The sequence below is a fragment of the Tachyglossus aculeatus genome, chromosome 3 (assembly GCF_015852505.1).
Source record: "Tachyglossus aculeatus isolate mTacAcu1 chromosome 3, mTacAcu1.pri, whole genome shotgun sequence".
Lineage (NCBI taxonomy): Eukaryota > Metazoa > Chordata > Mammalia > Monotremata > Tachyglossidae > Tachyglossus > Tachyglossus aculeatus.
The window spans coordinates 61371652-61396581 of record NC_052068.1 but is presented as its reverse complement, the minus strand read 5'-3'; the positions used below and the strand labels follow the sequence as shown (position 1 = coordinate 61396581).

The 24930-nt window shown below is 47.5% G+C and overlaps 1 protein-coding gene across 1 annotated transcript in view; it reads right to left on the bottom strand.

The window, feature by feature from the left end:
* The window catches only part of TET1 (tet methylcytosine dioxygenase 1), a 222720-nt gene extending 198098 nt beyond the window's left edge, over window positions 1-24622 (bottom strand). The window contains exon 1 of the mRNA XM_038743394.1: window positions 21248-24622. Coding sequence (XP_038599322.1) covers window positions 21248-24622 — 3375 coding nt within the window. The remainder of the gene's footprint in view (window positions 1-21247) is intronic.
* Window positions 24623-24930: the final 308 nt, after the last annotated feature.

The following is a 24930-nucleotide window of genomic DNA, read 5'->3' as shown; positions in this document are numbered from 1 at the left end:
TCCAGGGGACAACCTGATCACCTTGTAACCTCCCCAGCGCTTAGAACATAGTAAGCGCTTAATAAATGCCATTATTATTATTATTATTATCCTAGGTAGGAGGGAGCACAGGTATCCCCATTTTGCGGATAAGGGAACCGAGGCCCGGGGAAGTGAAGTGACTTGACCATGGTCACGCAGCAGGTAGGTGGTGGTTCTGGGATTAGAACCCAGGTCTTCTGACTCACCAGCCCACGCGCTTTCCACTAGGCCACACTGCTTCCTTGAGTGCCGCCACCCAGCCCCAGGTGGAAGCCTCTTCTTTGGAGTGGGGCTGGACGCCAAAATCTCGTTTTCTTCCAAGGCCCAGATACAGTTCATGAGCCATAGGCTTCCCAACTCTGCTACAACACTTTTCATCCCGGGATCTAAGACTCTGTCCCAAATATTTCCAGTGGCAAATGTGATCATATCCCGCTCACAAATCAACATGGCCCAGTGGAGAGAACACAAAGAACTTCTAGACTGTGACTGTTGGGTAGGGACCGTCTCTATATGTTGCCAACTTGTACTTCCCAAGCGCTTAGTACAGTGCTCTGCAGACAGTAAGCGCTCAATAAATACGACTGAATGAATGAATGAATTAATGAACTCCCTGAGTTCCAGTCCCAGCTCCACCACTTGTCTGCTGTGTGACCTCGGACAAGTCACTTCACTTCTCATTCATTCATTCAGTCGTATTTATTGAGCGCTTACTGTGTGCAGAGCACTGTACTAAGTGCTTGGGAAGTACAAGTCGGCAACATATAGAGACGGTCTCAACCCAACAACGGGCTCACGGTCTAGAAGAGGGAGACAGACAACGAAACAAAACACGTAGACGGGTGTCAAAATCATCAGAACAAATAGAATTAAAGCTAGATGCACATCATTAACAAAATAAATAGAATAGTCAATACGTACAAGTCAAATAAATAGAGGAATAAATCTGTACAGACATCTATACAGGTGCTGTGGGGAGGGGAAGGAGGCAGGGCGGGGGGGATGGGGAGGAGGAGAGGAAAAAGGGGGCTCAGTGTGGGAAGGCCTCCTGGAGGAGGTGAGCTCTCAGTAGGGCTTTGAAGGGAGGAAGAGAGCTAGTTTGGTGGCTGTATGTTTGGTTTTGTTCCCTGTCTCCCCCTTTTAGACTGTGAGCCCACTGTTGGGTAGGGACTGTCTCTATATGTTGCCAATTTGTACTTCCCAAGCGCTTAGTACAGTGCTCTGCACATAGTTAGCGCTCAATAAATACGATTGATGATGATGATGATGATGATGATGTGCGGAGGGAGGGCATTCAGGGCCAGGGGAAGGACGTGGGCCGGGGGTTGACGGCGGGACGGGCGAGAACGAGGCTCAGTGAGGACGTTAGCGGCGGCAGAGGAGCGGAGGATTAAGACTGTGAACCCCATGTGGGACACGGACTGTGTCCAAACTTGTATCTACCCCGGCGCTTAGTACAGTGCCTGGCACATAATAAGAACTTAACAAACACCATAAAAAAAGTAGAATCAAGGGACAAGGCCTAACCAAAAGAATGACCTCGAAGACCTTGATTTCTCCCCCTTTAGACCGTAAGCTTCTTGTGGACAGGGAAATGTGTCTTCCAAATCTGTTGTATTGTACCCTCCCAAGCGTTTAGCCCAGGACACTGAACCCAACAAGCACTTAAGCACTTCTCCCTGCTTAAACAGCGTGGCTCAGTGGACAAGAGCACGGCCTTGGGAGTCGGAGGTCATGGGTTCTAATCCCGCTCCGCTGCTTGTCAGCTGTGTGACTTTGGGCAAGTCACTTAACTTCTCTGTACCTCAGTCTCCTCATCTGGAATAATAATAATGGCAATTATTTAGTGCTATGTGCAAAGCACTGTTCTAAGCACTGGGGGGATGCAAGGTGATCAGGTTGTCCCACATGGGGCTCACAGTCTTAATCCCCATTCTACAGATGAGGTAACTGAGGCCAGAGAAGTGAAGTGACTTGCCCAAAGTCACACAGCTGACAGGTGGCGGAGCCAGGATTTGAACCCATGACCTCCGACTCCAAAGCCCATGCTCTTTCCACTGAGCCACGCTGCTTCTCTAAAATCTGTAAAATGGGGATTAAGACTGTAAGCCCCACGTGTAACAACCTGATCACTTTGTATCCTCCCCAGCACATACAGCAGTGCTTCACACATAGTAAGTGCTTAACAAATGCCATTATTATTGTTATTATTATTAAATTATTAAATTGTGAGCCCCATGAGGGACACAGCCCATATGTTTGAGGAATAAAAGTTGTGCTCTTGCCTCCAAAGGGTAATGCAGGAAAGTGAGGCTTAACTCGGTGTACTTGTGGCATTCATCCGTTCATTTGTATAAGTTATCTAATGCGAACAACATTATACTAGATGCTTGAGAACACCTAATAAAAGTTACAAAACTAATCCCTGCCCTTGAGAAGTTTAAGCGGCAAGTCCAATTCCTAATACCACTGAAACACAGTCTTTTAGACCGTGAGCCCACTGTTGGGTAGGGACCGTCTCTATATGTTGCCAACTTGTACTTCCTAAGCGCTTAGTACAGTGCTCTGCACACAGTAAGCGCTCAATAAATACAATTGATGATGATGATGATGAAACCCGAAAGGTTTGTGGTTCCTGGGTGCTGCTATTTGGGAAGCAGCGTGGCTCAGTGGAAAGAGTCCGGGCTTGGGAGTCAGAGGTCATGGGTTCTAATCCCGACTCCACCGCTTGTTGGCTGTGTGACTTTGGGCAAGTCACTTAAATTCCCTGTGCCTCGGTTCCCTCATCTGTAAAATGAGGATTGAGACTGTGAGCACCACGTGGGACAACCTGATCACATTGTATCCTCCCCAGCGCTTAGAGCAGTGCTTTGCACATAGTAAGCGCTTAACAAATGCCATCATTATTCCTATTAGTCTCATGCCCACAGGGAGAACTTGGGGAGGTGTAGAAAGATCCAGATGCTCCTAGGAATCCGAAAGTTATGGGTTGATTTTAAAAGGCAGTCGGAGCCCACAGCATTTTCCTGGGGATGAAACATATGCAACCTCCCCCCCCCCCCCCCCCCCCCCCGTCAAGAACTCAGCTGAGCAGTTGGCAGTGAGCCCAGTCCAAAGCATAGGATCTAAGGAGATTTTTTTGAATTTTTATTATTTTTAAGCTATCTGTTAAGACTTCCACTGGTGGTGAAGCCTAGGAATTTTGAGTGCCAGAGCTCTAGAGTTAGAAACCTCCTCTAGACTGTAAGCTCATTATGGCCAGGGACCATGTCTGCTAATTCTCTTGTATTGTGATAATAAAAACGGTATTTATTAAGCGCTTACTATGTGCCAAGCACTGTTCTAAGCGCTGGGGGAGATAGTAGGGGATCAGGTTGTCCCATGTGGGGCTCACAGTCTTCATCCCCATTTTACAGATGAGGGAACAGAGGCCCAGAGAAGTGAAGTGACTTGCCCAAAGTCACACAGCTGACAAGTGGCGGAGCCGGGATTTGAACCCATGAGCACTGACTCCAAAGCCTGGGCTATTTCCACCGAGCCACGCTGCTTCTCAAGCTGTTCTCTCCCAAGTGCTTAGAACAGTGCTCGGCACACAGTAAACGTTCAAATCCCGGCTCCGCCACATGTCTGCTGTGTGACCTTGGGCAAGTCACTTAACTTCTCTGAGCCTCAATTACCTCATCTGTAAAATGGGGATTAAGACTGTGAGCCCCACGTGGGACAACCTGATCACTTTGTATCCCGCCAGTGCTTAGAACAGTGCTTTGCACATAGTAAGTGCTTAACAAATGCCATCAATATTATTATTAGTAGTAAATATCATCGATTGCTTGATGCCTTATTCTCTACCCAGTCAGGAGGATGAGGTCTACGTCCAGCTATGTGTATCCGTGTGCAGGTGTGTTGTGTGTGTGTGTGTGTGAGTGTGGTTTGGGGGGGGTGGGGGGGGAGGTGACACATATTGTCTCGCCTGCACCTGAACCACAGAAGTGTCAGGCCTACATCAGCATCTCTGCTTGCATGGACATTGTGTTGACGGTCTTATACTCTGCGATTTTCCCTTCTCTATTCTATTTTAATGTCTCTCTTCCCCTGTAGACTAAAAGCTCTTTGTGGGCAGGGATCACATCCACCAACTCTGTTGTACTGTACTTTCCCAAGCGCTTAGTATGGTGCTCTCCACACAGTATAATAAATACCATTGATTGAGAGAGCACAGGCCTATCTGTTTCTTTTGACAGGCTCTTTGTAGGTGTTTGGCCACCTCCTTCTAGACTGAAAATTTGTTGTGGGCAGGAAATGTGTCTCATATTTTTTTATTGTACTCTCCCGAGTGCTTAGTAAGGCACCTGCATCATCAATCATCATCATCAATCGTATTTATTGAGCGCTTACTATGTGCAGAGCACTGTACTAAGCGCTTGGGAAGTACAAATTGGCAACATATAGAGACAGTCCCTACCCAACAGTGGGCTCACAGTCTAACAGACTGCACACAGTAAGCACTCCATAAATACGATTGACTATTTCTTTTAAAAGAACAGGATGAGAAAGAAGGGGAACAACGGCGAAAAAAAAAAAGGAAAAGGATAGGGATAGGAAAGGATAGGAAAAAAGGATAGGGAAAGAAAGAAACAATTAAAGGGGGGGAAGGAAGAGAAGTAAAAAATAACAGGAGCTGAAAAGTGTAAGAACGGAGAACAAAAAGAAGCAAGATTCATATTTGTCCTTCTTTTTTTCATTTGCCATTTAAAAACCCCCACTTTCTCCAATGGTTGTGCACCTTCTGGCTAAGAAATGACATTCCCAGTGTTCCCCCTGGTTCAGACTTCTGGTCAGTTGGATAACTAATGTTCGGTGAATTGACGATGCTTTGGATCATGCCGACTCCTGGCCCACGTCCTGCTTCTGGCCCGGAATGCCCTCCTTCCTCAAATCCAATAAACAATTACTCTCCCCCGCTTCAAAGCTTACTGAAGACACCATCACCTCCAAGAGGCCTTCCCAAACTAAACCCCCCCTTTTCTCTTCTCTCACTCCCTCCGCCTCACCCTGACTTGCTCCCTTTGTTCTTCCCCCAACCCAGCCGTACAGCACTTATCATCACCATCATCATCAATCGTATTTATTGAGCGCTTACTATGTGCAGAGCACTGTACTAAGTGCTTGGGAAGTACAAATTGGCAACATATAGAGACACTCGCAACCCAACAGTGGGCTCACAATCTAAAAGGGGAAGACAGAGAACAAAACCAAACATACTAACAAAATAAAATAAATAGAATAGATATGTACAAGCAAAATAAATAGAGTAATAAATATTTACAAACATATATACATATATACTATGTAACTATCTGTCATTTATTTTTTGTATGGATATCTGTCTCCCTGCCTCTAGGCTGTAAGTTCCTTGTGGGCAGGGAATGTGTCTGTTTATTGTTGTATTGTACTCTCCCAAGCACTTAGTACAGTGCTCTGCACACCGTAAGGGCTCAATAAATACGACTGAGTGAATGAATCATGCAAGATAGGACCAAGGACATACCACTACCACTACCTCCCCTCCCCTCCCACTGCAATCCTCATCTTGGGGCAGGGCAACTGGGAGAGGGGGAGATGAGGAAGAAAGGAATCAGATGCTACAGGACGGGAGGAGGGGGTGACATGCAGAATCAGAGTTGCGGGGAATGAAAAGGGAGACAAAAACGCAGCGGTTCGAGTCTGTCTCCCCCTTCAAGACTGTGAGCCCGTTGTTGGGTAGGGACCGTCTCTATATGTTGCCAACTTGTACTTCCCAAGCGCTTAGTACAGTGCTCTGCACACATTAAGCGCTCAATAAATACGATTGATGATGATGATTAAGCGCTTAATAAATACGTTTGAATGAATGAATGAATGAAAAGCACCTGGAAACTATACCTTACAGAAGAAACACCTAATTCCTTCTGTTCAAGAGCAGGCTTTAGTCCAATATACTGTATTCCCAAACTTTCTCCCTTTTTGCGTGTTCTTCTCGTCTCCCCAATTATTATTTTTATTATTATATTGCTAAGTGCTTACTATGTGTCCAGCTCTGTTCTAAGCACTGGGGTGGATACAAGTTAAACAGGTCAGATACAGTCTCTGTCCCACATGGGGCTCACAGTCTAAGTAGCCTCTTATTTTAATGTTTGTCAAGTCTCCTACCCCACCATTAAAAACTATGGGAGAGTTGTAAAATTTACTACTACTACTCATAATAATTGTGATATTTGTTACACAAATATGTGTGTACTCAAATATGTGTGTACACAAATATATGTTAATATGTTTTGCTTTGTTGTCTGTCTCCCCCTTCTAGACTGTGAGCCCGCTGTTGGGTAGGGACCGTCTCTATATGTTGTCAACTTGTACTTCCCAAGCGCTTAGTACAGTGCTCTGCACATAGTAAGCGCTCAATAAATACGACTGAATGAATGAATGAATGTGCCAGGCACCGTGCTAAGCGCTGGGGTAGATACAAGCAAATCGGGTTAGATACAGTCCGTGTCCCACATTCATTCATTCAATCGTCTTTATTGAGCGCTTACTGTGTGCAGAGCACTGTACTAAGTGCTTGGGAAGTACAAGTTGGCAACACATGGAGACGGTCCCTACCCAACAACGGGCTCACAGTCTAGAACGGGGAGACAGAAAACACAACAAAACATGTGGACAGGTGTCAAATCGACAGAACAAATAGAATTAAAGCTAGATGCACATCATTAACAAAATAAATGGAATAGTAAATATGTACAATCAATCAATCATATTTATTGAACGCTTACTGTGTGCAGAGCACTGTACTAAGCGCTTGGGAAGTACAAGTTGGCAACATATAGAGACAGTCCCTACCCAACAGTGGGCTCACAGTCTAAAAAGTAAAATAGTAAAATACATGTAAAATAGAGTAATAAATCTGTACAAATACATGCTCTTCTGAGTGCTTAGTACTGTGCACTGCACCATTGACAGATGCCTGTCATATTTCCAGTGGTTGAGGCTCACAGTCTTAATTCCCATTTTACAGATGAGGTAACTTACATACAGAGAAGTGAAGTGACCTACCCAAGGTCACACAGCAGACAAGTGGCAGAGCCGGGATTAGAACCCACATCCTCTGACTCCCAACTCTGTGCCCTTGCTACTAGGCAATGCTGCTTCTCATTTGGCAAAAAGGTATTGAGTAGTAATTTTTCTGGGCTTCTTAACGTTGCCCCGCCAAACCAAAACAAAACAAAATGAAACAAAACTCTACAACTTCAGACCTACCCTATTTTTTCTCTCAAACATGAATCATTTAAATAGCATCACAGTCCTCAAATTGCTCATATTGTCCAAAGGAGAGGATCTTCTCCGGGGCTGCCTGCACATTGTATGACTGAACTCAGCAAGATGTGACTCAACAATCCCTGCATCCGCCAGAATCGGACCCTGACTCTGTTGAGCTGCATTTGGTTATTCATTCAATTTTATTGTATTTATTGAGTGCTTGCTGTTTTCAGAGCACTGTAGTAAGCACTTGGGAGAGTACAACAGAACAATAAACATTCCCTGCCCACTGTGAGTCTACATTTCCAGGTTCAGTGGTTAGTGACTGCATTCATACCTGATAGGCTGAGTGGGGTGTCTCACGCAGAGACTTTAGGGGTTTCAGCCCAGAGCCCGGGCTTTGGAGTCGGAGGTCATGGGTTCAAATCCCGACTCCGCCAATTGTCAGCTGTGTGACTTTGGGCAAGTTATTTAACTTCTCTGGGCCTCAGTGGCCTCATCTGTAAAATGGGGATCAAGACTGTGGGCCCCCAGTGGGACAACCTGATCACCTTGTAACCTCCTCTGCGCTTAGAACAGTGCTTTGCACATAGTAAGAGCTTAACAAATGCCATTATTATCATTATTATTATTAAGACCCTTTCATTCATTCGTTCATTCATTCAATTGTATTTACTGAGCACTTACTGTGTGCAGAGCCCCATACTAAGCACTTGGGAAAGTACAATACAACAATAAATAGACACATTCTCTGCCCACAACGAGCTTGCCGTCTAGAGGGGGGAGACAGACAAATAAATACAAATAAATAAATTACAGTTATATACATAAGTGCTGTGGGCCTGGGAGGGGGGAAGAGCAAAGGGAGCAAGTCAGGGCGATGCAGAAGGGAATGGGAGAAAACGATAATAATAATTATTATGGGATTTGTGAAGCGCTTATTATGTGCTAAGCACAGTTCAAAGCGCTAGGGTAGATACAAGGTAATGAGGTGGGCCCACAGTCTTCATCCCCATTTTACAGATGAGGTAACTGAGGCACAGAGAAGAGAAGTGGCTTGCCCAAGGTCACACAGGAGACGGAATTAGAACTCCCTAGCCCGTGGTCTTTCGACTAAGCCACACTGCTCTTCTGAAAAGGAAACAGGGCGGGGGGTGGGCGCTAGTCTGGGAAGGCCTCTTGGAGGAGATGGGCTTTCAATAAGGCTTTAAAGAGGGTGGAGAGAATAATTGTCTGTTGGATTTGAGGAGGGAGCGAGGCCCAGTGAGAAGGTTAGCACTAGAAGAGCGAAGCGTGTGGGCTGTTGTACAAGGAGAGTAGTGAGGTGAGCTAGGAAGGGGCAAGGTGGTGGTGGAGTGATTTAAAGCCAATGGTGAGGAGTTTTTGTTTGATGAGGAGGTGGATCGGCAACCACTGGAGTTTTTTGAGGAGCAGGGTGACGTGTCCTAAGCGTTTCTGTAGAAAAATAATCCAGACAGCAAAGTGAAGTATGGACTGGATGCAGGAGGCTGGGAGGTCAGCAAGGAGGCTGATGCAGTAATCCAGGCAGGACAGTATGAGTAACTGTATTCACGCGGTAGCAGTTTGGATGGAGAGGAAAGGGTGGATTTTCAGGGATGTTGTGAAGGTGGGACCGACAGGATTTCGTGATGGATTAAATATGTGGGTTGAATGAGAGGAATCAAGGAGAACACCAAGTTTGCGGGCTTGTGAGGCAGGAAGGATGGTGGTGCCGTCTACAGGGATGGGAAAGTCAGGGGGAGGACAGGGTTTGGGTGGGAACATAAGGAGTTCAGTGTTGGACGTGTTAAGCAGCAGGAGAAGCAGCATGGCATAGTGGTGGGAATCAAAAGGTCGTGGGTTCTAATCCCAGCTTGGCCATTTGTCCACTGTGTGTCCTTGGGCAAGTCACTTCACTTCTCTGGGCCTCAGTTACCTCGTCTTTAAAATGAGGATTGAGACTTTGAGCCGCACATTCATTCATTCATTCAATCAATCGTATTTATTGAGCGCTTATTGTGTGTAGGGCACTGCACTAAGTGCTTGGGAAGCAGGGACTGTGTCCAGCCCGATTTGCTTGTATCAACCCCAGCACTTAGTACAGTGCCTGGCACATAGTTAAGCGCTTAACAAATACTATTATTATTATTATTATTATTGTTATTATTATTATTATTATTATTATTATGTTGAGGTGACAGGAGGATATCCAAGTAGAAATGTCTTGAAGGCAAGAGGAAATGTGAGACTGGAAAGAGCGAGGGAGAGAGAGAGAGAGAGAGAGAGAGAGAGAGAGAGAGAGGGAGGGAGGAAGAGGGAGGGAGAGAGAAAGGGGGAGGGAGATCAGGACTAGAAATGTAGACCCTTGGGTTGAGGGGGATGCTGCAAAAATAAATCCATAATAATAATGATGGCATTTGTTAAGCACTTACTATGTGCAAAGCACTGTTCTAAGCGCTGGAGGGGATACAAGGTTATCAGGTTGTCCCACATGGGGCTCACAGTCTTCATCCCCATTTTACAGATAAGGTAAATGAGGCACAGAGAAGTTAAGTGACTTGCCCAAAGTCACACAGCTGACAAGTGGCAGAGCCGGGATTAGAACCCATGACCTCTGGCTCCCAAGCCCATGCTCTTTCCACTGAGACACGCTGCTTCTCTAGCCCCGTATACACATTGAAAATAAATATGCAATGTCTGATCTATGTTTTGAGACACACTCTACAGCTAATCTAAGTGGGGAATTAATTTATTTATCTGTAATCTACTTATGAATATTGTCTCCCCCTCTAGATTGTAAGCACATTGTGGTCAAGGAATGTGTCTGTTTATTGTTATATTGTACTCTCCCAAGCACTTAGTACAGTGCTTTGCACACAGTAGGCACGTAATAATAATAACTGTGGTATTTGTTAAACACTTAGTGCCAAGCACTGTACTAAACGCTGGGGTGGATACAAGCAAATTGGGTTGGACACAATCCCTGTCCAACTTGGGACTGACAGTCTCAATCCCCATTTTACAGATGAGGGACCTGAGGCACAGAGAAGTGAAGTGACTTGCCCAAAGTCATTCAGCAGACAAGTGGCGGGGCTGGGATTAAAACCCATGACCTTCAGACTCCCAAGCCCGTGCTCTATCCAGTATGCCATGAATGAATAATAATAATAATGATAATGGCATTTATTAAGTGCTTACTATGTGCAAAGCACTGTTCTAAACGCTGGGGAGGTTACAAGGTGATCAGGTTGTCCCACGGGGGGCTCACAGTCTTCATCCCCATTTTCCAGATGAGGGAACTGAGGCCCAGAGAAGTGAAGTGATTTGCCCAATGTCACACACCTGACAATTGGCGGAGCCGGGATTTGAACCCATGACCTCTGACTCCAAAGCCCGGGCTCTTTCCACCGAGCCACGCTGCTTCTCTAGTGAATGAAATGAATGAATGAAAGGTAGGCTATTTTGAAATAACACTGTACTCTACATTTTGAAACTAAAATGTAGCCACCGAACAGTTTTATGTGATTAAAAAAGCAAGTTGACTACAGCATTAGTAGCCGTGACGCTAGAATTGCAATCAGTTTGTTTTAATTTAGGAATAATCGATCGATCGATCCGTGGTATTTCCTGGGCGCTTACTATGTGCAGGGTGCTGTACTAAGCACTTGGGAGAGCACAACACAACAGAATTGACAGGCGTGTTCCTAAGTTTATAGTCGAGAGGCTGAATAAGACTTGTATAAAAGGGACCCCGAAGGAGCAGTTAGTAGGAGACCCACGGGAGAGAGTTAATCCATGTCTGCCAGTTGGATCATGATTTCTCGACTTATAAAAATCGGTGGGGTGGGCAGGGGAGGAGTCCTGCTCAGTTGCAAGGGGCCAGAGGCATCCAATACAGAGGTCTTTCCTTCAAGAGGCTCAAGAGGAAGAGGTGTGGCAGAGACGCACACAATTGCACTTTGGAGTGGGGATACACCACTGGCTTGCTACCTCCTATGGCCCCTTGGAAATGGTCCCTGGAAAAACAGGATGAAGGAAAAAGTAATTGTATCAGCGTGGCCTAGTTGAAAGAACACTTGTCTGGGAGTCAGAGGACCTCGGTTCCTCTCTCGGCTCTGCCACCTGCCCGTTATGGGACTTGGGACAGGTCACTTAACTTCTTTGGGCCTCAGTTTCCTCACCTGTAAAATGGGGATTGAACACCTCATCATCACCATCAACATCGATGGCATTTATTGAGTTCTCACTGTGTGCAGAGCACTGTACTAAGTGCTGGGATAATAATAATAATAATAAGGGCATTTGTTAAGCACTGACTATGCGTGAAGCAGTGTTCTAAGCCCTGGGGGGGGATACAAGGTGATCGGGTTGTCCCACGTGGGGCTCACAGTCTTCATCCCCCATTTTACAGGTGAGGTGACTGAGGCTCAGAGAAGTTAAGTGACTTGCCCAAGGTCACACAGCAGACATGTGGTGCATGTCATTCCCCCTTTTAGCAGCAGACATTCCCCCTTTTAGACTGTGAGCCCACTGTTGGGTAGGGACTGTCTCTATATGTTGCCAATTTGTACTTCCCAAGCGCTTAGTACAGCGCTCTGCACATAGTAAGTGCTCAATAAATACGATTGATGATGATGATGATGATGTGGCGGAGCCGGGATCAGATCCCATGACCTCTGATTCCCAAGCCCGGGCTGTTGCCGCTGAGCCACGACAGGGTGATCAGGTTGTCCCACGTGGGGCTCATACTTTTAATCCCCATTTAACAGGTGAGGTAACTGAGGCACAGAGAAGTTAAGTGACTGGCCCAAGGTCGCACAGCAGATAAGTGGCGGAGCCGGGATTAGATCAGACTACCAGGGCTGGGCAGCAGCGGCATGGGAGAGTCAAGGGCAGAGACTCAAGTTTACTGGGCAGGAGGAGGTAAGGGTAAACTGCTTCCGTATTTTTACCAAGAAAACTATGAATAAACTACCAGAACGATAGTAGATGGGAAAGCGGGGCACTGTGGGAGAGATGTGTCCGTGGTGTCACGATGGGTTGGAAATGACACGACGTCATAAGACAAGGAAAGAACCCCAATGTTTAGTACAGAGCTCAGCACGGAGTAAGTGCTTAACAAATACCCCGATTGTTGTTGTAGCGATGAGCACTGTTTCTCCTGCAAGGGCCCGAAGGGACTGAAATGAAACATAGGTCTCCTTCCTGTTATATTCCACTTGATTCCCCCTCAATTCTAGCCACTGGAACCACTTTCTCATCCAGACACTTTGTTATATTCAGGCCTTCGAGGATTGATCCTCCCATTAACATGTGACTCACCACAAAGCAGGCTGTGGTAATACGCTATGAAAACAAATTGTATTGTGCCAATGTCTAGTACTCAATGCAAAAAACCCTCACACCACACCCAAACAACTCGAAGAGTAATTGTCCTCTCAGTTGCCACGATTATAATTCTGTGCTGTACCGGGAAAATCAAAGCGTCTCGTTCATACATAAAACCTTAGTCACGAGGCCAAAACGGGGTTTCGGTTTATCCAGAGAATTAGAAAGTAACATTTAGGAATGGGCTACTACTACCTTGGAGCTCTCTCTTTACCTCCTAAAAACCTTGCATGAGTGAAACAGCGCAGAGCAAACAGGTGGAAATACTGCAACTAATATGCAGGCTTTATCAGCAAGGCCTCCCTATAGAAGCCCGGGAAGGATGGATAAATACATAGCTCAATTTTAATCAGGATTGATCTGATCTGCCTTCACCTGCACGAGTGGTTGGGAAATATCATCAAAGGCCTCGGGCTAAGAGTTGAACTGACTCTTTGATCTAGGCACTGATGATCTGTGTAGTGTCAAATGACATTTCTGCATGGCTCCACACAAAAGTTTAGGAACTACTTACGAGTCACAGAACAGTGAAATCAGTGAGGTGGGGCGATCCTGTCTATTTGTTCCCAGAAGAATTAAGAATAATAATAATAATAATGATGATGGCATTTGTTAAGCGCTTACTATGTGCCAAGCACTGTTCTAAGCGCTGGGGGGATACAAGGAAATCAGGTTGTCCCACGTGGGGCTCTCAGTCTTCATCCCCATTTTACAGATGAGGGAACTGAGGCACAGAGAAGCTAAGTGACTTGCCCAAAGTCACACAGCTGACAAGTGGTGGAGCCGGGATTAGAACCCATGACCTCTGATTCCCAGGCCCGGCCTCTTTCTACTGAGCCACGCTGCTTCTCTATTAAACCAAATAATTTGTTCACACCCCTAAGCTGGATCGGAAACACTAAGAGAATTAAGTAGATCAGGTTAAAGTTAACACCAAAGCCTGAGGATTTCAATTCCCCCATAAGAGACCATTTCTAGTGTAATTAATCAATCTCTCAATCAATCAATGGCATTTATTGAGCAAGTTGGTATGTTATTGAGCAAGTACAGTGCACTGTACCAACAGCTTGGGAAAGTACAGTATAAGGCACTTTGGTAGACACTTTCTCTGCCCACAAGGGAAAGCCTACAGTCTAGGAGGAGCATCAATCAATCAATCAATCGCATTTATTGAGCGCTTACTGTGTGCAGAGCACTGTACTAAGCGCTTGGGAAGTACAAGTTGGCAACATATAGAGACAGTCCCTACCCAACAGTGAGCTCACAGTCTAAAAGGGGGAGACAGTCTAGAGACTAGATGGTCTAGAGTCTGTAGTTTGGAGAGTCTAGAAGGTCTAGAATCTAGAATCTGAAGGGTCTAGAGTTGAGATGTTCTAAAAGTTCTATGGGTTCCAGAGAGTCTAGAGGTTTCCAGAGGATCCAAAAGGGCCAGAGGCTCCGGGAGTTGTAGAGAGTTTTCAGGTTTTTGAGGATCTAGAGATCCTGGAAGTCTAGAAAAGTTCTAGATGGATCATCATCATCATCATCAATCGTATTTATTGAGCGCTTACTATGTGCAGAGCACTGTACTAAGCGCTTGGGAAGTACAAGTTGGCAACATATAGAGACGGTCCCTACCCAACAGCGGGCTCACAGTCTAGAAGGGGGAGACAGAGAACAAAACCAAACATACTAACAAAATAAAATAAATAGAGTAGATATGGACAAGTAAAATAAATAGAGTAATAAATCTGTACAAACATATATACATATATACAGGTGCTGTGGGGAAGGGAAGGAGGTAAGATGGGGGGGATGGAGAGGGGGACGAGGGGGAGAGGAAGGAAGGGGCTCAGTCTGGGAAGGCCTCCTGGAGGAGGTGAGCTCTCAGCAGGGCCTTGAAGGGATCTAGTGGGTCTAGAGAGATCTGAGGGGGTCTTGAGGGTTTAGAGAGTCTGGCAGGTCTAGAGGTTTCAGAGGATCCAGAGGGTCTAGAGTGTAGACCCTACACTCTATAGTGTAACTTTACTAAAGAATTTACAGCAGTGAAGAATTGATACTGTGAGGTATTTCCTATTCTCTAAAATTTCTTCATGGACTCTTAAAATATTCTTTTTACCTATCTCCCTGTTGGCAGGTAACATGCCTGCTCAGTCTATTATGTTGCACTCTCCCAAGAGCTTAGTACTGTGCTCTGCACACGGTAAGCGCTCAATGATTACGATTGATTGGTTGATTGCGTTAAGATCTGCCTTCACTAAAGAAGAATGGAACAAAGAGAATAGGGATTATTGCAACTGCAGAGTGTTTAGGAAGGTCACATCTCCTCCAAGAGGCCTTCCCTGATTAAGCCCTCTTTCCCCAACTCCCTTTCCCTCTTCATCATTTACACACATGGGTCTGTACCCTTCAATCACTTGGGATTCTCCCCACCCTCAGCCCCACAGCACCTATGTACCTATTTGTAATGTATTTATTTAGATTAATGTCTATCTCCCCTTCTAAACTGTAAGTTCCTTGTGGGTGGGAGCATGTCTACCGACTCTAGTGTATTGTACTCTTCCAAGCACCTTGACAGTGGTCTGCACACGGTAAGCGCTCAATAAATACCATTGTCTGAATGTGTTTAGTTTGGTGAAGAGATGAGGACCTTTCTGGGAGCCATACCTCTGGAGGAACCAAATAATTAGGAGCCCCAAACATATCAATATCTATAAATTTTCATGAGTTAACCCATCACAAAGGACTACTGAAATACTGTTGAAAATAAAAATGATCCGACCGTGTCAATGCTTATCTAGGATTAGGATATCATTTTGAAGTTTTATCCTCCTTATCTTTTTTTTTTTTGAGTTGGCTAAATTTTGAATACCGGTATGACAAAGTCATAAAAGCAGATGGTGGTAATTTGAAACATTGCAGGCAGAGAGGATTTCACTACTTATTAATACAACATCTGTGCACTTCTAGAACCCCCTTTTCTAACTACTATTACACGTACCCTATTTCTCTAAGTTAATTACTTTGAGAAAATGACCCATGGCTGGAATAAAGAGAAGGATAACTGAATATTAAAAATGATGCACTAGGAATATCTCAGATTCCCCTCAAATGACCCATAGTATACATACTTTAAACTGAAGACAAACATTAGAAGTTTGGAACTGATGATGATTATTCATCTTGTATTTCCTGATAAGGCCTGAGGCTTTGGCCTCAATGGGTTTTTAAGGAAACACAAATCATATTAATCTTTGTCTCATTGCAGCATTGATTCCATCACCACATTACATCCAGACAGATGAGTGTTATGCTAAAATTGTTCCCTTATGCCTCAATAGCGTTCTAATCAAAGCACAAGTAAAAGAAGAACTAACTGCACTTTAATTTCTCCTCAGATAAAAAGGAATTAATAGTAAGCGGACCGCCAACAGTCTGTCCCTTTTTTTAATGGTGTTTATTTATCTCTTATTGTGTGCCAGGCACTGTACTAAGTGCTGAGGTAGATATAAGCTAATCCATCTCCCCCATGAGGCTCCAGTCCCCATTTTACAGATGAAGGAACTGAGGCCCAGAAAAGTGAAGTGACTTGCCCAAGAAGACACAGCGGATAAGTGGCAGAGCCGAGATTAGAACCCAGTTCCTCTGACTCCCAAGCCCACGCTCTTTCCATTAGGTCTCGCTGTTCTTTCTTGGGGATGCACAGACTCTCCCTGCAGAAGAGGTGACACCTCTCTGGACATCTTCTTCCACATCCTTGTCTTCCCCACTCTGACCCTGTCGGTACCTGAGTTCTTTTTGTCAAGTATTTTGTAAACAGAAAAGTACCACATAACGATTTTCTGCTTCATATGATAAAACCTTGACACGAGCAAAACCCACAGATACACTGAAGCTCTTCCTCCTTCCAGGCTGTTTTACGTCACCCAAAGAGCTGGCCTATTATTGTTTAAAAAAATATAGATTATCTTGCCGTTGACTGGATCTAAATTCACAGTTGCACTGTAAACTATTTGGAAATACCAAGCCCAACTAGAGAATGTATATAAGAGAAGCAGCGTGGCTCAGTGGAAAGAGCCCGGGCTTTGGAGTCAGGGGTCATGGGTTTGAATCCCGGCTCTGCCAACTGTCAGCAGTGTGACTTTGGGTGAATCATTTAACTTCTCTGTGCTTCAGTTCCCTCATATGTAAAATGGAGACTAAGACTGTGAGCCCTCCATGGGACAACCTGATCTCCTTGTAACCTCCCCAGCGCTTAGAACAGTGCTTTGCACATAGTAAGTGCTTAATAAATGCCATTATTATTATTATGTAACTGCAATGTATTTATTTAGATTAGTGTTTGTCTCCCCTTCTAAACCATAAGCTCCTTGTGGGCGGAAACACGTCTACCAACTCTGGTGTATTGTACTCTTTCAAGCACCTAGCACAGTGCTCTGCACACAGTAAGCACTCAATAACTACCACTGTCTGATCGGCTAGTTTGGTGAAGAGAAGGGGAACTTTTCTGGGAGCCATACCCCCTTTTAGACTCCCCCTTTAGGCTCCCCCGTCTTTTAGACTGTGAGCCCACTGTTGGGTAGGGACTATCTCTATACGTTGCCAACTTGTACTTCCCAAGCGCGTTGTACAGTGCTCTGCACACAGTAAGCGCTCAATAAATATGATTGATTGATTGATTGTATGGACCAGGCCCAACTAGAGAACGCAGCTATCCCTTCCTATCCAGCTTTGCTTCCGAATCACTATTTCATTCATCTGATCATCTTTTATTGAGTGCGTGGCCCTGGGGAAGGCTTTCCAGGTTAGAGGTATGCAATATACAAAGTATACCACGCTGTTTGAGGTGGTGGTAGAGAAAGAGCACAAGCAGCAAAGTCCTGGGAGTCTGAAGGAACTGGGTTCTAATCCCAGTTCTGCCAACTACTTGTTATGGGACGGAGAATGGGTCTATCAACTCTATTACGTCATACTCTCCCGAGTACAGTACAGTGCTCCGCACACAGTAAGGGCTCAATAAATACGATCGATTGAGTTGCTTGCCAACCACCCTGGAAACGTAGGCCCTGAGCATTCATCCATTCAATCATTCAAGAGTATCTACTGAACGTCTACCGTGTGCAAAGCGCGAGGGAAAAAATACACCGAAGAAAATCTGACATAGTCCCTGGCCTCTATGGGCTCAACAACTCAAGAAGGAGTATGAGAAGGATTGGTGACAGACACATAAGGCAAAATGAAACCATAAAAACAGCAGGAGGGAACATCAGGACAGTTTAGCTGCCTATCTGTGCCTTTAGTTATTGATTCTTGCATCACTTTACTGCTCCCATTGCCTAATTTGCCTATAATTTATTTCTCTTTTCTATGTATCTGTCTCCTCTCATCTAGACTGTGAACCCCTGGTGGGTCAGAGACTTTGTCTGGATTGTTTATTTGGTTTTCACCCCTGTGCTTAGCCTCCACTCAGAAAGGAATAAGGGCTCATTAAACACCATAACTAACTAACCAATTGGTGACTAGGAGAAAAAAAATACTTTTCTTCCTTCAGTTAAATGTTCTCCCTGGAAAGAACTGACCTTTCTCATGGAATCATTTTCTTTTACAAAAAATGGAAGTGTAAGATTTTTTCAAAAAAGTGAATTAGAAACGATTTTTACTTCTCTCAGGTGGCCTTGCCCAACACTACAGAAGCAGCGTGGCCTAGGGATTACAGCATCGCCCCGGGAGTCAGAAGGACCTGGATTCTAGTCCCAGCTCCATCACCTGTCTCCTGTGTGACCTTGGGCAAGTCACTTCACTTCTCTGGGCCACAGTGACCTCATCTGTAAAATGGGAATGAAGAGTGTGAGCCCTCTGTGGGACAGGGACTGTGTCCAACATGATTAGCTTAGACCTACCCCAGGGCTTAGTACAGTGCCTGGCACATCGTAAGTGCTTAACTAATATCATTAAAAAAAAAACAAAACAGAAGAGACACATTAGCAACAGTCGGGCATGATGAGATACCAAGCTTTTGGCCTCACTTCCAGAATGGCAATGGCATTTCCACTTCTACAGTGGTATCTGTTTAGTGCTTACTATGTGCCAGGCACTGTATTGGGTACCGGGGTGGATACAAGCAAATCAGGTTGGACACGGTCCCTGTCCCACATGAGGCTCACAGTCTTAAGCTCTCTTCCTCCCTTCAAGGCCCAACTGAGAGCTCACCTCCTTCAGGAGGCCTTCCCAGACTGAGCCCCTTCCTTCCTCTCCCCCTCGTCCCCCTCTCCATTCTCCCATCTTACCTCCTTCCCTTCCCCACAGCACCTGTATATATGTATATATGTTTGTACAGATTTATTACTCTATTTATTCATTTATTTTACTTGTACATATCTCTTCTATTTATTTTATTTTGTTAGTATGTTTGGTTTTGTTCTCTGTCTCCCCCTTTTAGACTGTGAGCCCACTGTTGGGTAGGGACCGTCTCTATATGTTGCCAACTTGTACTTCCCAAGTGCTTAGTACAGTGCTCTGCACACAGTAAGCGCTCAATAAATACGATTGATTGATTGATTGATTAATCCCCATTTTACAGATGAGGGAACTGAGGCCCAGAGAATTGAAGTGCCTTGCCCGAGGTCATCATCATCAATCGTATTTATTGAGCGCTTACTGTGTGCAGAGCACTGTACTAAGCGCTTGGGAAGTACAAAATTGGCAACATATAGAGACAGTCCCTACCCAACAGTGGGCTCACAGTCTAAAAGGGGGAGACAGAGAACAAAACCAAACATACTAACAAACTAAAATAAATAGAATAGATATGTACAAGTAAAATAAATAAATAGAGTAATAAATATGTACAAACATATATACATATATACAGGTGCTGTGGGGAAGGGAAGGAGGTAAGATGGGGGGGGATGGAGAGGGGGACGAGGGGGAGAGGAGGTCACAGAGCAGACAAGCGGCAGAGCCGAGATTAGAACCCACATCCTTCTAACTCCCAGGCCCATCCTCTATCCACTAGGCCACACTGCTTCCGGACTAGAGTGGACACACTAGCAGCCCACGTGCAAACACTTCTCTCCCCATCACCTGCCATTCTTCCATGAATCTACTACCAGTATGGTGGCAGCGCATCAAAGGGTGGCATGCATTTTTTTACCACACTGCAGATGCAGCACCACAGACCCAGTGGCAAAATTTGCCCTGTGGTCACAACGCCCTATGATGATGGCATTTGTTAAACGCTGACTATGTGCAAAGCACCGTTCTAAGCACTGGGGGGGATACAAGGTGATCAGCTTGTCCCTCGTGGGGCTCACAGTCTTAATCCCCATTTTACAGATGAGGTAACTGAGGCCCAGAAAAGTTAAGTGACTTGTCCAAAGTCACACAGCTGACAAGCGGCGGAGCCGGGATTAGAACCCACGACTTCTGGCTCCCAAGCCCGGGCTCTTTCCACTGAGCCACGCTGCTTCTCTAAGGCCCTACCTTCAGCTGCGCTCACTTCTCCGCAGCTCTCCCTCCCTCCCTTCAATGTGGCAACCATTTTTGGTTGCTACTGTCTGATTGAGAAAATGCATACTTTGGGAGACTAAGCCCACTTTCAAAGAAAAACATGAATCCTATTACTTCCTTAGTCTCCAAAAATCTAAATTTGCTATATGACAGCACTTCAAGAAAACAGTAAAATCTGGACCTCCTAAAATAAAAAAAATTATGTTTTCCCCTTTCCTTGGACTAATATTTGAATGAACCAATCAAGCAAATGTATGAGCTCTTTTGGAATTGGGCAAAATTCTGAACTATAAAGAGATATATAGGACAAATATAATTCATTAACTCCTTTATCAAACCCAATATATGCTTCCCACCAGGAGATGACCTCCCGTGGATTCTCCCAGCACTCAGTGCGGTACTCTGTACCGCAATAAGGACTTAATAATTACAATTACTACTATTTTCCATTGACACTATATGCCTCTCAGTTTCTCTCAGCCTAAGGAACTCCAATGCCATAATTACTCATTCATTCATTCAATCGTATTTATTGAGCGCTTACTGTGTGCACAGCACTGTACTAAACGCTTGGGAAGTACAAGTCGGCAATTTATAGAGACGGTCCCTACCCAACAACGGGCTCACAGTCTAGAAGAGGGAGACAGACAACAAAACAAAACAAGTAGACAGGTGTCAATGGAAGCTGAAGTTCACCCCCCAAAAAAGTCATTTCTAATGAAAAGCAGAAATACTAGATTGAGCGTTCTGATCTTCTGGTGACCCAAACTCCTCTGAAAGTGGGGAACGAACCTCTAGGTTAAGAATAAGTCCCAAGCAACTTGAAAAAAAGAAGAAAGCAATTGGTCCAGAATGTTAAAAACGACGAGCACGCTGAGAACGAGTTAAGGCACAATCCCACGGTCTCCGGCGCAATTCCACCAGATTTAGAATACGGATCCTCTTCAGACATCCTTGGGCTACGGCCCGCTCTCCGAAAACACATTCCTTTTCGAGGCAATTTATTTACTTAAGGATTACCGGAGCGAGCGGTTCCCACCCTCGATTACCTTCTTACCTCAAAGGGCACTATGACCGCCGGCTTCTTTTTCAGCTCCTCGCATTTTCTCTTCTTGCAGATCTGATGACTGTTTTTCTTGCTCTGGCAGTAAGTACATTCACCACAGTTCGCCTTCCTCTGGCAGGGCTCGCACACCCCACACCGTTTCCGTTTCTTCTTTTCTAAAGTCGGGAGCAGGGTCGTGTAGGAGAAAGGGCAGGTGTAGGAAGGAGCGCCGGCAGGTGACCCAGATGCCAACCCCGGGTCGATCCCGCTGGCGGAGCCGGTCCGGATGGAAGTGACGCTCGTCCAGGGGTTCCCCGCATCTGATCTGACGGGTTCCCTGGGTGCTAACTTGGCATCTGCCGGCGGACTCTTTCTCAGTTCTTGGTCAGGAGCCATCGTGACCTGCTGGGAATTGGCCGGTAACCCCGAACGTGAGTCTGCCGAGGACTGTAAACAGGTCTCTTTGCAGAGAGCGGCCTCCAGGCTGTTTTCCAAGTTTGGCTTTGGCCTCCAACCAGTTTCTTGATTTGTCATCAAAGTTTGTATAGCACCTTTGAGCTCGGGTTGGCCCGAGGCACAGCCGGGGGGTTCGGGCTCTGGGATCGGGGCACGGGATCCAAGGGTCACGGGCCAGTTGGGAATGAAGGGTCGATCGGGGTCAGCGCCACGGGTCGGGGGACGGTCGGGGACCAGGGGGCACGTCGCGGACCCGTCGAGGGCGGCACTGCGGGTCACGGGCCCGTTGGGAGCGAAGCTGTGAATCACCGGCTGGTCTGGAGGAGCGTCAAGGGGATTAGGCCAGTTTGTGGTCAGAGGGAGGGTCAGACTAGTACCGTGGGTCAAAGACCGGTCAGAGAGGGGGCCGAAAGTCATGGGCACGTTTAGGGGAGCGCCTGGGGGCACCGGCCAGCCCAAAACAACACCGCTCAGCTCCGGCTGGCCCGAGGTAGAGCTCCAGGTTGCCGGCCGCTCAGCCGGGGCAAAGCCGTGGGGGGCCAAGTGGCCTGAGGCGGAACCGTCGGCCGCCGGCCGGTCTGAGAAAGCACCACGGGTCGCCGGCCGCGGCCACGTAGCCCCACGGCTGGCTAGATGTCGGCTCACGATGGCACCGTGGGTCACCGCCCGTTGGTCCAAGGCAGCCCTGCGGGCTGCCGGACGTTGTTCCCAGAGGGCGACGCGTGTCATCGGGCGCTGGGGCGGCACGGTCCCTCGGGTCGCCGGCTGCTGATCTGGAAAGACACCGCGGGTGACCGGCCAGTCCGAGACGGCACCACGGGCGACACTGTGTGTCACCGAGCGGTCTGAGAAGGTCCGGTGGGGGCTCGGCTGGTCCGAGACCGCCCCGTGGGGGGCCGGCCAGTCCGAGACGGCACCGCGGGCGGCCGGCTGGTCTGAGAGGAGACCCAACGGAGCCGACCAGTTGGACACCATGCCGCGGGGAGCCGGCCACTCCGGGGCAGTGCCCAGTGTCACCGGCTGGTCTGAGATGGCCCTATAGGCGGCCGGCTGGTCCGAGACGGGCCCGCGGGGAACCGGGCGCTCCGGGCCCGCGGCTTGGCTCATCAACTGTTCCGAGACTGAACCGTGGGTCAGCAGCTGAACCAGGGCAGAACAGTGGGTGGCCAGCTGGTCTGGGGCGGTGCTGTAGGTCGCCAGGCGGTCCGGGACGGAGCCCCGGAGCAGCCGATCCAGGACGGAGCCGTGGGTCACCGAGGGATGCGGGGCGTTGTGCCAGGCCGTCGCTCCTTCGGGGGCGAGGCCGGAGATCGCGGGCTTCTCGAGGGGAGCGCTGAGGGTCGTGGGCTGATTGAAGAAAACGTTGCCAACCACGGGTCGGTCGGGGGCGACACCATGGGGTACGGGCCAGTCAGGGGCAGCGTTGCGGGATACAGGCTGGTTGGAGGCAGCACCGGTGGGTACGGGCTGGCTAGGGGCAGCCCCAAAGGGTACAGGCCGGTCGAGGGTGGCACCGTGGAATAGAGGCTTGTCAGGGGCAACCCCAAGGGATACAGGCCCGTCGGGGGCAGCACCGTGGGTGGCCGGCCAGTCGGGGGTGGCCCCGTGGGTTAAAGGCCGGTCAGGGGCAACTCCAAGGGTCAAAGGCCAGTCGGGGGTAGCACCGTGGGGTACGGGCCAGTTGGGGACAGCCCCGAGGGTCAAAGGCCGGTCAGGGGCAGCCCTGTGGGTCAAAGGCCAGTCGGAGGCAGCACCATGGGTCGCAGACCGATCGAGGGCGACACAGTGGGTCGCGGGCCAGCGGGGGGCCGCGCCGAAGGTCCCGGGCAGGTGCGGGGTGGCACCGTGGGTCACAGGCTTATAGGCAACAGCGCCGGGTGCCCCAGACTCGGGTGGCGCTTCCAAAGGGGCTATCGCTAAAGAGGTAGGATAAACGGATTCGCCGATGGACGTGACGGTGCAGGGATCTGATTCATTCTTCTTCAAACCGGAGGTAGGATCTGAATCTGGCTCCTTGACAGGATGCGTATCGGAATCGATCAGCTTAAGGGATTCCACCCGTGAGCCCAAATCTTCTAACTGCATCCTGGGATTTGATTTAGAGGTAACTCCGGGGTGAGGGCTTTGGGATACACAAGTGAGCACGGGATCCTCAGCAAGAGGGCCGCTCTGGCCGCTGCTGTCACTCAATGTCCTTTCATAACACGGGCCTTCGCACGCACGCTTCTCTTCCACAGCCTCGGGGCTGTCCTGGATGGGTCGGGTTCCCAGAGTAGGGACACTTAAGGCGGAGTCTTCCACACTTTGGGACCGAGTGGCAGCTTCACTCGAAGGGGCCTTCTCTCGGTCATTCCCCCTGGGAGGAGATGGATTCCGAGCCGGTCCAACCAGATCTTCCTGCTCGAGAGGTACCGGTCTGTTTCGCAGCGGGTCTTCTCCTTCTCGGGAGCCTGGGTCCGCCTCCGTCCGTTCCGCTCTTTTGATTTTGGATTCTGGTAGGCCTCCCCGTTCACATTTGTCTTCCGCTTCTGAGCTTCTGGGCAGAGGAGCTTTCTTGGGTCTTGAAACGGCCACTGGAGACTGGGACAGGCGACGGGTGAGAGAGGTGCTGCGGAGGGACATCGTAAAGCCATTGCAGGTGAGAGATTCAGGGTTCTGAAAGAGAACGTCGGTCCGATCCAAACTCATCCGAGCAGCTCCGGCTCTGGTCAAGAGGCTTTTGACTGGCACGGGTGGTTTGGGTTCTGGCTTTTTTTTCACCCCATCTCTTTCTTGAATTAATTGTTTTAGTTTCCCAGGGCTCACTGCTTTGACTAATGCTACTTTTTTGGATGCTGTCTTGGCTGTTTTCTTCAGCTGACCGGTTGCCTTTTTCCTCAGGTCCTCCTTTCTCACTAATCTGGAAGGCCTGGCGTGGCGGGAGCGAGACATGGCTGGAGAGCGGAAGGAAAGGAAAAGGAGTGGGGTAAAAAGTCATGGGCCCTTCCAGTGGTGTCACTCCAACAGAAAATCCAGTTGCCCCACTGCAGACCTCCGTCACAAGCTGAGGTTGGATCTGAAACAACAGGAAACAAATGACAGTAAGACTTCTCTTTGTCGTTGTTGTTGCCTTACGCTGTCGAGACGTGTCCGACCCATAGCGACTCCGGGGATACGTCTCTCTCAGAACCCCCCTCTCCATCTGCAATCGTTCTGGCGGTGTATCCACAGAGTTTTCTTGGTAAAATTACAGAAGCGGT